The following is a 13,302-nucleotide window of genomic DNA, read 5'->3' as shown; positions in this document are numbered from 1 at the left end:
GGGGAGGGGAGGGAATTTGTCTCAGAAGGGATCCATGATGGTGTTCTTTGCTCAGAAATTAGGATTACAGATGCTCAGGTGAGACCATCAACCCTAGAGGTCAAAGGTGTGTGTACGCAAACACTGAAAGGGGCTGCAAGGGGACCTGATGGGTGTCTGTATCTGCACTCAGCAGTGCGAGCTCCAGGTCCATACTGGGGATAGATTCCTGGGTGTGGAGTCACCTGGGCACAGGGACCCTGGGCAAGGGCACAAGGCCGCCTGGGCGTGGAGTCCTGAGGCCCAGTGTCACCTGAGCATAGGTCTAGCTGGGTAACGGGCTAATGAGCGAGGCTACCTGATTATACGTTTACCTGGGAGCAGGAACCCCCTGAGCCTGGGATCCCAGGACCTGGGCCACCTGGGTACACTTGCTCACCTGGTACAGGTTCGGGGGCGCCCTCCTCACCGCTGTCTTCGGCAGCCTCGTCCGCCAGGCCAGAGCCTGGGGAGTCGGCAGCGGCACAGGCGGAGCCGGGGCTGCTGGGCTGGGAAGCCGAGTCACCCTCACTGAGTGATCCGCAGCGGGCCCGCGCCGCCCGGTCCCCGTCACTGTCCCTGTCGCGGCGCGCGCGGCGATGCACGCGCGAGTGCAGCACCATCTGATGATAGGTGCGGAAGATCTTGCCGCACTCGAAGCACTCGGAGGACTTGCCCTGGCCAGTGGTGGCTGTGGCCCTGCGGTTGGGGCGCGCGGCCGAGCGGGGATCGAGGTGGCCAGCGGGCGCCGGATCCCCAGGCCCAGTCGCGCGCTTACGCGGGGGCCCCTGCGCGGCCGGTGCGTCCTGCTCGCGCTTGCGCTTCTCCTGGCTCACCAGGACGTACTCGCGCCTGTCCTTGTCGAAGGCCACGTCCCCGGCCAACGCCTCGTCCCAGGCCCCATACTTGAGGTACTCGGCCGGCTCGGCCACCTTGCCCCGCGTGGCCAGCTGCCAGGCCTGGTAGCTGTTGACCGGGTCCAGCTCGGCCACCCGCCGTCCGGCCTGTGCGCCTGGGCACGCGTCGCCGGCCGCAGACGGCCTCAGGTTCAGGCACTGGAGGAAGAACTGCTTGGTGTCCGGGGGCCCCTCCGCCCCCTCCTCGGCCGGGGCGCGCGTGCGGCTGGCCTCGACCCGGCGGTGGATGGCGTTGTGGGCGTTCAAGCTGTCCAGGTTTGTAAACAGGTTCCCGCACTTAGCGCAGACCTCGTAGAGGCTCAGGCCGGCGACGATCACCTCCTCCTGGACCACGTTGTTGATGGTGGCGATGGGGTCCAGCTCACTCTTGGGCCTGTTCCTGCTGCCTGTCTTGGGGCCGTGCGCCTTCATGTGGTTCTTGAGGAACCAGGGCTCCTTGAACCTACGGCCGCAGATGTGGCAGCCGTGGTCAAAGGAGCCCCGGTGCTTCTTCATGTGCGCCTTCAGGAACCAGGTCTGGCTGAAGGCCTGGCCGCACACCTCGCACGGGAACTCCCCGGGGCTCAGCTCGGGCTTGCCGTTCTCCACGCAGGCCCCGCCGCCGCCGGGCCCCTGCGCGGTGATGTGGTCCCTCTCGATGTGGCTCAGCAGCGACTCCTCCCGCAGCGTCGCGTAGCTGCACAGCCTGCACTTGAACGGCTTGTGCGCTTGGTGCACGTGCAGCTCCAGGTCCTTCTTACGCTCGAACTGGCTCTTGCAGAAGGAGCACTGGGCTGCGGCCTTCGCCTCCCCGGGGGCGCATGCGGACCCCTCCGCCCCCTTCTTGCTGCTCCGCAGCAGGACCCTGCCGCTGTCGGCATGCGAGGCCCCGTTCAGAACCCTGGCGCCGTCGGCCTGTGAGGCCCCGTTCAGCAGCCGGTTGCAGGCCGAGGCACTCTTGGTGGGGCTGGCACAGGCGTCCAGGCCCTCGGAGGCGCGCATCTCGCCCAGCGGCGCCTCACCCGCCTCTGGCTCGTGTCCCTGAATCAGAGTCCCCGTGCGGTGGCTCCGGATGTGAATCTTCAGGTTGCCCTTCTGGGAAGCCCGGTGGTCGCAGTAGGGACACTTGTAGGGCTTCTCGCCCGTGTGCTTGCGCATGTGCTGCGAAAGCGAGCTCTGGAAGGGGAAGCTCTTGCCGCAGATGCAGCAAGTGTGGCACGTAGCCTTGTCCCCATCCACCTCGTGGCCCCGGCCGGCCCTGGTGGGGCTGGTGCCTCGCCTCAGCTCCATCTCGGCCTCTCTGTTGCGATCCATCCGAAGGACGGGCGCGGCCGGTGGTGGTGGCACAGCTTTCTCTCGTGCGGGCTGCAGGGACCGTCCTATCTCTCCATGGTCAGAAGAGCCAAAAGACGGGCCAGCTCCCAGGAGGTGCACCTTCTACATCGGGGGCGCAGCAGCTGGCAGCCAGCACCTGAAACAGAGACGGAACATCATCAGCAAAGCTCCTGGCGAAGAGGGCACCGGCATGGCTGCGGGAACCCCCACACGCTCCCCAAAACATACCCATCCAACGCACACTAAGAAAAGGGGCACCAACACCACTTCAAACAGAGGCGAGAGTAGCCGCTTTCTTTATTAAAAATCAGCATGTTAATTATCAATAATGAATTGTGTTAAATCATTAACATAAATAATTGTTAATGATTGTGCACCAAAATAATTATCTATTCCCAACAAGGCATCGAATCTTTAAGGAGAGACTGTAGTACCAGAGTGTGTAGGAGTGTGAGGAATACAAGCTACTCTGCAAGACCATGTGGGAATCAGGGACAGAGGGAAGCAAGGTTTGGGAAAAGCCCAGTTCCTGGGCTGATGGAAGGTGAGCTGCACAGGTGGTGACAACAGTTGATGGCACTTCACAGTCACATGCCACTTAGCCAATGGGATACGAGCTGAGAAATGCATTGTTAGGCGATTTCGTCCCTGTGCAGACATACTACCGTGGACACATATACACCCCCAGATGGCACAGCCCACAACACACCTAGGCTATATGGTGAAGCCCATTGTTCCTAGGCTACAAACCCATACAGCGAGCTACTCTACTGAAGGCTGTAGGTAAGTGTAACACAATGGCAAATTACAGCACTGTAATGCAATGGCACCACTGTAGTATATGTGGTCCAACACTGGCACATCCCTATGCAGTGTGTGCCTGTATATAATTGTGTGTAGACGTTAAAGAAACGAGTCTTTTGCTAAGAGCACAGACGACTTCATAAAGGAAAAACAACACGGTGTGGAAAAGACGCCCCGAGCTCCCCAAGTGCCAGCTCCAGGACCCTGCGACTGAAGCCGTCCTGCCTGACTCTACTTCTGTGTGCGCTTGACCACGAGACTAGTTACACATCAGCCCCTGCTGGCCGTGGTGCCTGCCGCCCCTTAGACAAAGCCCGTTCTCTGGCCTGGCTCATAATCGCCTTTCCTTCTGGGCTTTGTGCTTTCTCCCCTGGTCCCCTGCCCACTCTCCCTAAAAAGGAACCTCAGGCTTTGGCACAGGACTGAGTGCTGATCCCCAGATGGGCTGAAGAGCCCCATCCCCAACCTCCTGAGACCATGCGGCCTCTCCTCTCTGCCCCCCACTATGCCACAGGTCAAATTCTCACAGCATCCTCCTAGTAAGGGTGGGTCTGCTCCCAGAGATTGTGCCCAAGCCTGAAAACAGCATCAACCACCCTGCATGCCCACTGCCACCTGCATGCCCATCCCACCCACCAGAGTGTGAGGAGGGCAGAGGCCCGCTCCCTCCAGGCACACAGGCAAAGGGCAGCCTGCCAGAGTGTACCTGTGTCCAGCACAGAACGGGCCCCCGCCAAGGATGGGGGATGCATGAATCAAAATGCTTGTATCCAACCAAAGAGGCCTAAATGGTGCAAGGAGAAAAGCAACTCTTCAGTAAAAACAGGAATCCCACCTGACACAGGGTAAGGGAAAGAAGCAGAATGATGAGCCAGTTAGGAAGGATATGAGAGATGCCGAGTCTCCCAGATCAGTGCTTGAGTGTGTTCGAGAGGGAGGGGCTGCACAGACAGCTCCCCAGGGACAGGCTCTGCTCATCCGCTCATCTCTGTACAGAATACATCCATTTCCTGCTTCCAAGGGCCCAGAGAGGGTCTCCCTTCCGGGGCCGGCTCCAGACCTGCACAGTGAGGCACCCAGACGGGCGATGTTCTGAAAACCCAAGTGACTTCACACAGAAAGGAAGCGTGTTTTTATAAACCTACAATCTCACACACACTAAGAACTCCGACTTAAACATCTATAAAACCCAAAGCAGCTCCGAATTTCTGGCTGAGAAACACACAACACAACCACACACAGCTTCTGTGCAAAGATGACAGGGTCTCCCTGGAAAAGACCTGGGGTGGCAGGTCCCTGTTTGCTCTGAGTTTTGCAGCCTGGAAGGTTTTCACAGAAGCAGATGGGACGCAGAAAAGAACACTGATCATAGACCTGAGGGGGTGAAGGGGCGTGAGCTAAAAAATCAGTGTCGGGTGTCAAGCGTGTCCCGTGTCCCCAAACCTCCCCCACGGGGGGTTTGGGATTCTGAGCATTTTGTATTAATACTTCAACTCCCGAGGGCCCAGACAACAGCAAGACAGCAGCCTCCCGAAAAGACCCCATGCTGTACCCTCTCGCAGGCAGATACAGCGCCAGGTAGAAACCTTACCAAGAATTACAGGCTTCACAATGTCTTTCTAGAAAGCCCCCTGCTGACAAGCTTTGGAGGCACCTAAGGAAACAGGCGCAGCCTCAGCAGCAAATGAAAAGCAGCAACACAGAGGTTCTGCTCCTTCCTTCAGGGACGCACCCAGCACAGCCAAGCAACAGAGCGGGCACGAGAGAGATGCCCGCCCGGAGGAGCCAAAACCCACTTGCTCCAACAAAAAACAAAAATTAGCCAGGCATGGTGGTGCACACCTGTAGTCCCACCTACTCGGGAGGCTGAGGCAGGAACGTCACTTAAACCCGGGAAGCGGAGGTTGCAGTGAGCTGAGATCACGCCACTGTACTCCAGCCTGGGTGACAGAGCAAGACCCCATCACAAAAACAAACAAAAAAAAATTAAAATTTCCCCCAAAACTGGAGAAATAAATAAGCTTACCAAGAAGATTTCTTAATGACCTTTCACTCCAAGCTAATTTAAATGATTTTGGTCTTGGCACACATTGTGGATGGCTGTGTAATGATTTATGATGATTTTACAAGGCAAGTGATCCACAGGAAGCCTTATCTTTCCCCAGGCCCCAGTTCACTCCCCCACAAAAATGCTGAATCTGATATTCAAAGTATGAATGAAGCACACTGTTTATATCTAACTTAGTGACTGGATGTGGTATAAAAACCTTACAGTGTGAACAATCATAGAAAATACGTTTACAGGGAGGAAAAAAAAAACAACTAAAATCCTGGAAATTGGTGGCTCTGAAATAATTTTACAGAATCCCCTAGACCTCCAACGTTTATCTATAAAGGACGTTAAATGTCAAGACAGTTCTCTAGTTCAAGAGAATTAAACTGCCAGAAGCCAGCTACGAAGACAGGATTCGCCGAGGAGGAGCCCAGGCCTGGTCAGGGCCGTAAGAAGGAGGCCTCAAGTGCAGCATGAAGCAAAATGAGATTTGTTCGGTGCAAAGACTCACACCAATCACCAAAACTCTGCGCTCTATGGCTATCGGCTCCTGCCTTCTTTCAGAGCAGCAGCTCCTGTGGGGTCTGCGCCCAGAGAAGCAGCCTCCGTGCCAGACAGCTGTGTGCCAGCAGCTGTGCACCCGTCAGCGTGCAGGTCACAGGGTCACGGCCAACACCAGGGTATTCAGTACAAAGTGCACACGTGCAGTTGGGAACCCTGGTCCCAGCCCTCATGCTCCCAGTCACCAGCCACATGCCTTTCTAGGCATGTCCTTCACACCCTCAACCCGTCCCCTCCTATGTCAGGCACAGAGAAACAAGAAGCAACAGCCATGTGTCACTGAAGTCCCTTGCAAACGCCTCCTTCTATAAAATCCAGTGACCACCTCAGAGCCCACAACATCCAGACCCCAGGGACATCCAGGCAAACACACACCTGGCACTTAGTCTCCTCTTCTCATCCTAGGCAGCAGCTTGCCCTGCTGGGGCCTTCCAGGAGTGCTGGAGAAACACAGACACTCTCGCTCATGGATCACCAGAGCCCCCAAACACAGCCCCCTCTAGCCCAGCTCAGCAGCACCACCCCAGCATCCTGGACCATGACCACGGCTGAGCAGAAGATGGCACAATATCAAGCAGCATGGCCCTTGTACATCTGAAAGGGCCTTGTGCCAGCATCGGACCCATCCCATCCTTGCACAGCCTTGAGTTCCCAGTACCCCAACCCTAGCTAGAGCCTGAACCCTGGCCCTCAGGCACCCAGCGACTAGAGAATGCAGTCTCCATTTCCTTCAACTCACTTAAACGCTTTCCCCAAAACTTGCAGAGCCCTGCAATTTACAGGCAGACGTTCAAGGAGGAGCATCAACAACGATGCCCTGTGATCAACAAAGCAAGCTCTTCTTTCTCTCTGATCTCCTGCTCACTACTTCTCCGCCTGTCCCATCTTTCAAAAATAAGCCCTGCTATAAATCCCTGTGAGAACTGCACAGGATGTGTTTTTAGAGGACTTAAGAACATTTTGAAGGGAAAGATACATAAATGTAGAAATGGAAAAAGTGCTGAAAAAGTAACCAAGTTAATCCCAAACCGCCATTATCTTAAGGAAACATGAGCAAAGCTGCCTCTGCCCAGGGGTCCATTAAGTGATCCCCTCCTGATGTCCATGGTTGACTAGCAGAGTTTCTCAAACTTTAAAGAAACAGTCAAAAATTAATTCCCTGCAACTAACTCTCCTAAGGGGTTACTCAGTGGCCAAATCGAAAGATCTTTGTAATCATTCTTTTTAGCTGCAGGCAAAAATTGCTATTTAAGACAAGGGCATCCCTTCCAAAAAAAAGAACAAGAATGCTGTCCTCAGAGCTTCCAACTTCAAAACACGCCATGGGCGGCCGCCCCAATTAGGAGGATTATCAGGACGTCAGCCGCCCTGCTGGCACGATGGGATGTGCTTTAAATCCCGCCAACCCCTGTAAGCCAGGAGGGCTTCGACGGGATGCCTTCTCCACCTTTATCCTGGTCCCTAGTGGGGCGTGCCTCACATAGGAGCAGCGCCGTGTGATAAACTGTTACCCACCTCAGTTCCAGCCACAGACATTTCCATCCTGGGCTGCCCTATTCCACTTTCTCAAACGCCCACCAAATCCAAGTTGTTGTTCCAACTCTCCCTGTAACACATGGGCCTGGAGATAACCAGCCTTATAAAACTTGTGCACGCAAACCTGCCACCCAAACTACAGTGAATACGGCAAAGTTCTGCAACAGCACAGATGTTCGGAGCCAAGCTGGAGGGTACAGCATGTGTCCAGCTGACATGCAATATGGCACCCACGCACACCGGACGGCAGGGACCCATCTGAACACACGGTGTGCCTGTGTGTTGAATCACAGTTTTGATGTTAGGGTAAGACGTATTACAAACTTTTTCCAAGGCTGGAATTGGGAACTTGCCAGACAAAACTGTAATTTAATTGTTTAGGCATAAATATGATTTGCTGATCAGGGTTTTAAAGCAGACTTCCAATGGATCTCTTGCTCTGTGTGTGTGTGTGTGTGTGTGTGTGTGTGTGTGTGTGAGTATTTATTTACCCAGAGGTGTAATGAAAAGTTTGAGGCTTTTTTAAATGCCTTATACAATTTTTGAAATAAAAAAATTATTTCATTTTGAAAAACTTAGGTAACAATCACATTTATTAAAAAATAGGAAGAAGTAAAATGTTTGAAAGAACTGTTTACTCATAACATAAAAATACATTGTAACGGAGAAAGGGAGAGGCTAAAGAAAGAACAAAATATAAAAGTAGAAAATAAAATACGTAGCTACACTTTAAAACTAATCATGTAAACATCTAAAAACATCTAAAGACATATATATTAAGGCTGCTGCCGTACCGCTGGATTTTTTTTTTCTTTTCGTTGTCTTTCTTTTTTTGCCTATATCATACAATTGAAATTAAGTGACTTTCTCCAGATTACTTATATTTGCTAAATTTGGGATAAATTTACTCTGTGGGCCAATATTTCAACTAATCAATCCCTTCTGTAAGTGAGGAAGAACTGCCTTTTTGACCTAATACAGAGCAGAAAAGTCACTTCCTGACACACACCCTGGTAAGCTGCTGAGACACTTCCCGGTGTGAAGAAATGTGTACCCAGGTTAACCCCACTGATGCTACAGAAACTTCTTTAGAAACAAGCACTGCAAAGCCTTGGTCCAACACACTCAGCCAGAAGGAAAGCCATGTTCACAAAGCCAGGGGTATGTACAGCACAAACGTAGCAGAAGAACTCTGTCCACATCCCCGAGGAACTTCAGGTGACGGCAGGTTCCTTAGAGGTGTTCCAGTCCTAGGGCGGTGCGGTCAGGCGCTAACGAGGGGATCTCCGCACAAGCACTTCCTGAGCACCTAGCAAGTGCTAGGTCTCGTTATCAAGAGCCAGAGATCTAAGATGACTCAGAAAAAGCACCCGGCTTCGAGGAACTCAAAGTCAGACAGGGAAGCACACCATTATCAAAGCATGCTGGCAGCGTACCAGTAAGACAAGGAGAAGTTTCCAGAAGGCCAGGAGGGAAGCAATTCACTATATTTGCAACGACTGGCCAGGCCTTCCCCAGGGAGCCTGAGGCTCACCTGGGAACCACACTGGTGTGGCTTGAATTCTAAGTACTTTTCATGACCCAAGCACAAAACACCAGGTCCTCCCTGGCTCCTCCCTCCCCATCTCAGCAGTGCCCAGTAATAACCCCGCGTCCTGTTGGATGCACCTCCCAACTCACTCTTGAATCCATGTGCCCAACTCAAGCCAAAGCCATCATTCCACAGCACAGACAGGGCCTGTCTCCAGGAGACTCCCAGCCCTTCGGAGGCTCCCTAAGTCTGCAAGATGAAGCCAAACTCCTCACCTTGGCTTCTCAAGGTCTGAACCCCACAGCTGCCCTGGACCCCCACATCTAGAGCCCGGAGCCCTACTCCGGCCCAGCAGCCTCCCAGTAACCATGCTCATGATGCTCCCCTCTGGTCCTCACGCCTGCCTCCCTGCCCCACCTGTGATGAGGCTGACCAACCATCACCCAGGTACAGTACAGCCTTCCTGATCTCCTTCAGCCAATGATAAGAGTCTGGTGACCCAACAAGTCGTGAGGGGCAGCCAGAATACCTGGGATTAAAACCCAGTTCTGCCACTACCTGAGGTCAGCTGTGTGACCCTGAGCAAGTGTCTCAGCCTCTCTGTTCCTCAGTCCACTTCTTCATCTTTAAAATGTAAATGATAGCAATATCTATTTTATCATACTCCAGTACAATTTAAATTAATGCAAGCAAGCCACAATGTTTACTACACTATAAATCTTCAATACATCTTAGACAGCATTAGTAATTGTTCAGTAAGTGAATGAAATATCAGTGCAAAGGTACCTGGTCACTGGCAATGACAATACATGGTTTAATAAATGCAAAAGGACAAAATAGCAGCTAGAAAGCTGGATTCCAAATAGCTAAATAGGAACACCTCTTATTCACTGGGCTCTTACAGTTCATACTATAACAGGTTATTTAACACAATTAAAAACTCTGACCAACAGCTATAACCATCTACAACAAGCACATTCAAACACACTGAAGCTCCAGAACTCTTTGTAGAAATTAAACCTTAATATGGACTGGGTATTAGAGGATATTTGAGAACTACTGTTACTTGTGTGAAGCTGGTAATATAGGAGAATGGTTTTATTCTTTGGAGATGTGTAATGAAATATTCAGAGTTGGTTTACAAAAGAGAAAGAGAGAGATGGCGAGAAGGCAAATGCACCAAAATGTTAACAACTGCTGGGATGTTTATTTGTAACTCTTTCCATTTTTCCGAATTTGGCAAATCTTTCCTAAAAGTTAAAAAATTAAATCCTACTTGCCACTCCCGTAACACAACTGAAAGCAAAGCAGCTCTGGGGGACCCAGTGGGCCTCTTCCCCTATCTGATCCTCCCCCTCCCCCACTCCCCACCCTCCCCAGGACCCAGGGAAGCTCCAGGGCTGTAATAAACGCACGTTGGAAAACTACCTTTAGTTAACCCAAGTTTTCGAAAGAAACTCAAAGAAAAATCATCTGAATAATAGGAACCTGTTGGAATGGAAAGCAGTGTTTTGTTTTAAGATTGCTTTCCGATGTTTTAGAGGCCTGCCCAGAGCCATTAAAGAAACCCACCGACAGGCTCCAGTTGCAAAGCCTTCTGTGGACAACACGAATTCTCACGAACATCTGCCAAAATTCAGTGTATTCTGGCGTTGAGTGTATTCTGGCGTTCCTAACTATCCCTTCCAGCACTTCACGAGGTAAAAAATCAGTAACACGGTGGAGGTTTCCCCTTCCTTATTTTCAACAATAACGTTCTGACCAGTTAAATATGGCGTTACCAGGGAAAAACTGTAAAACATCTTATATTTTAAAATAGTAACTATGTCTCTGAAATCAACAGGAAATTTTGCCATTTTCTGCTCTGTGAATTAAACCAGTAGGAAACAAAAGCTGAATGGTTTTGTACTGATTTCCCCACAACTATCAAAGTTGACTTTATCAAAATCTTATCCCGAAAAAGGCACCAGAAGGCTACCCAAATATGCTCTCATATTCCAGAGTCATTTCCGAAACAACCCAACTCTTAAAGTTTGCGGAAACCAAGCAAAGCTGACTGGGAGACACCAGGGAGGAACAAAGGAGCAAGAGGAAAACTGAAAGTCCCGTTTCCTGCACGAAGTCCCCGCAACCAGCATGTGTCGGGGGAGGGAAGCAACGCTGAAGTGGGTGCTGCTTTCCAAATGCCTATCTAGCTTGCCCTTTTTTTCAGTTCTGGTTCATGAATTAACCTTATCGCCGTCCTGAAACAGCCCTGGCTCCCTCGACGCCATGTGGCTTTACTTATCCCCGTCTGCGTCCTCTCTGACCACCTTCCGGGGGGGCATCGATGTCAGCCCGGGATGGATGTCCGCGGGTGCAGGGGGGCGACGGCCCCGTCCTGCGCACACCTCTGCTGACAAGGCATTCCTCAGGAGGGGTTGGAGTGATCGGGAGGAATCGGGGAGGGAGGGGAAAACGCCAAAAAGCTCAAAGCAGACAGAATGCTTCAGATATTCACAGGGCTGTCTGCAAAGGCATATCATGGCTCCAAAAGGCAAACCATCAAATCTAAAAGAGCAACCACCGCTGGTGCGTTTCTGAAGGGCGATTCTCAGACGCGGTTTGTCCCGGCCACAGCTACCACGGGGTCTGCGCAGAAGCCTGTGCGTGTGCTGAGTGGGTGCAAGGCCCAGTTGGTGTCTGAGTATACTGTGTGTGTTTGTTCTCTGGGAAACAATGAGACGGGCTTCACTAGTTACACTGTAGTATTATGAACCATGAATTAAAATACATCATTAACATCCTGGACAAGCTTATCTTACTACTGAGACAAAAAGCCTATTCTCTCAACAAATGGGGGAAAATTCCATCACAACAATGAAGAGTTCCTCTCCCTACAAACCATTCTGTACACCAGTAACAATTACAGGCTTATAGTCCCCAGACTGGGGTCCCGAAGAGCCCCATGAAGTGATGCATTCACTATTGGGAGAGTAAGTACGGCCGATGACAGGCCTGGAGGCGGCTGCTGTTCTCAGACCAATCAATAATCCATTATGAACCAGCTACATTTCCACTCTAAGAAGAAGAAATGAATAAAAGGCGACCAGAATCGGCAGCATTCACAAGAAACTCCACCCACCTCCCCCACGAGGGGAAAGAGGACACAAAACACCACTATCCCAGGCAGCAGCCGCGAGCAGAAACGCGGCCCCCTGACCACAACAGACCTGATGTGGGGGCAGCCAGAGAACAATGTGCTTAGGTCTTTCTGCTCAAAACATTCATTTTAGAGGTAAGTCTCCAGCTGGCTTTGTTCAGAAAACAAGGTAGAGTGAAGGAGACTGAAAAACTCCATTTTCTAAAACAAAGGTTGTCTTTAAATTATTTAGCACCCCCCAAATAAATCAAAGCAAGTGCCAACATGCTAGTCCCCCAATGTAAGGAACTGTCTGTAATAAGGCTTTAGTATGCGAACTCTGATCCTTTAAGCACAGCCTGCTCCGGCTCTGCACCTCAGACCACGGGCTGGAGTCATCACGCTATTTATAGCCAAAATGCATATATGACCTAAATGTTATTCTTCCGCAAGTAGGTTACCTTTTATGAAGTTGTTTACCACAAACTGTCAAAAAAAACAAATTAATTCCTGGTCCAAGAGAAAAGAGAGAACTCCATCTTCCACATAAGTTCAAATACAAGAACATTTGCTAAGAATAAAGACAGTATCACAATATATTCTCGAAGTCCCTTGAACATCACTAGTATGAAGCTGCCCGTGTGTCCTTTTACTGAAATATGACCTGGGGGAGGAGGGCAGCTGAATACACAGTGTAATTATGGATTACATTCAGAAAAGTCCAAGAAAAAATGAGGAAGGATATGGAAATTTTCTTTCCACAGTCATTAGCATGTCCTGGGAAATTCAAAGTAGTTCTAGAGACGTTAATAAAGAAGTGTCCGTGTGAAAATGAAGAAAAGGGGGTGGCTATTTTTATATCAGAAGAGAAGCAGCCTCCAAAATTAATGCATTATTTTTACTGTCATTTACTATTTACTATTTCCCAATTCTTAATATTAAGTAGTTGCTTTGCCAATCACTAAAACAGTAAACTTCACAAAACTAAAAATTAACAGGATCCAGAGCCTGCCCCATAATTTTCTGCATATAAATGTGCTGTTTAGAGCCCCCTCGTCTGCCACAAAGAGCTGGCGTTAGGGCTTTGGAGGTAAATCCAGGCTTCTGGAGCAGCCGGCGTTGCTAGTATAGTTAATGATCTTGTCAACATTTCCATTAAGAGCCCCATTTCCAGAAGCTCAGAATTGCGTCTCCCCCAAACCCACGGCTCAGATGAAGTCCTGTGGTCACTGAGGGGCCGCTCTGCTTCCCACAAAAACAGAACAAATCACTCGCTCCTCATTACAAGAGCCGTGGAAGCACCGGATTTTCACTTTGACTCTGTCTACATCCTACACCACGACAGTTAAAGCTGAAGTTGCGCGTAACTCAGGGACACTGAAAACCTGGGGGACACCAGAGAAAACGAAAACTCATCAATTTCTATTTTTAAAACAAATATGGAAAA

General features: G+C 50.7%; 1 protein-coding gene across 17 annotated transcripts in view; it reads right to left on the bottom strand.

The window, feature by feature from the left end:
* Positions 1-13,302, bottom strand: part of LOC105489305 (zinc finger protein 516) — a 141,195-nt gene that overhangs the window by 86,932 nt on the left and 40,961 nt on the right. For 13 of the 17 annotated variants that reach the window (XM_071085168.1, XM_011754045.3, XM_011754039.3 and 10 more), the window contains one exon: positions 419-2,385. In XM_071085168.1, the coding sequence (XP_070941269.1) occupies positions 419-2,228 (1,810 nt within the window). In that variant the 5' untranslated portion in view covers positions 2,229-2,385. Of the gene's footprint in view, positions 1-418; positions 5,051-5,079; positions 10,075-13,302 lie in introns of those variants that run through there. The other 4 variants (XM_071085169.1, XM_011754051.3, XM_011754046.3 and 1 more) reach the window with 3 other exon arrangements.

The sequence above is a fragment of the Macaca nemestrina genome, chromosome 19 (assembly GCF_043159975.1).
Source record: "Macaca nemestrina isolate mMacNem1 chromosome 19, mMacNem.hap1, whole genome shotgun sequence".
Lineage (NCBI taxonomy): Eukaryota > Metazoa > Chordata > Mammalia > Primates > Cercopithecidae > Macaca > Macaca nemestrina.
The sequence above is the reverse complement of the archived record's forward strand: the minus strand, read 5'-3'. Positions and strand labels throughout refer to the sequence as shown.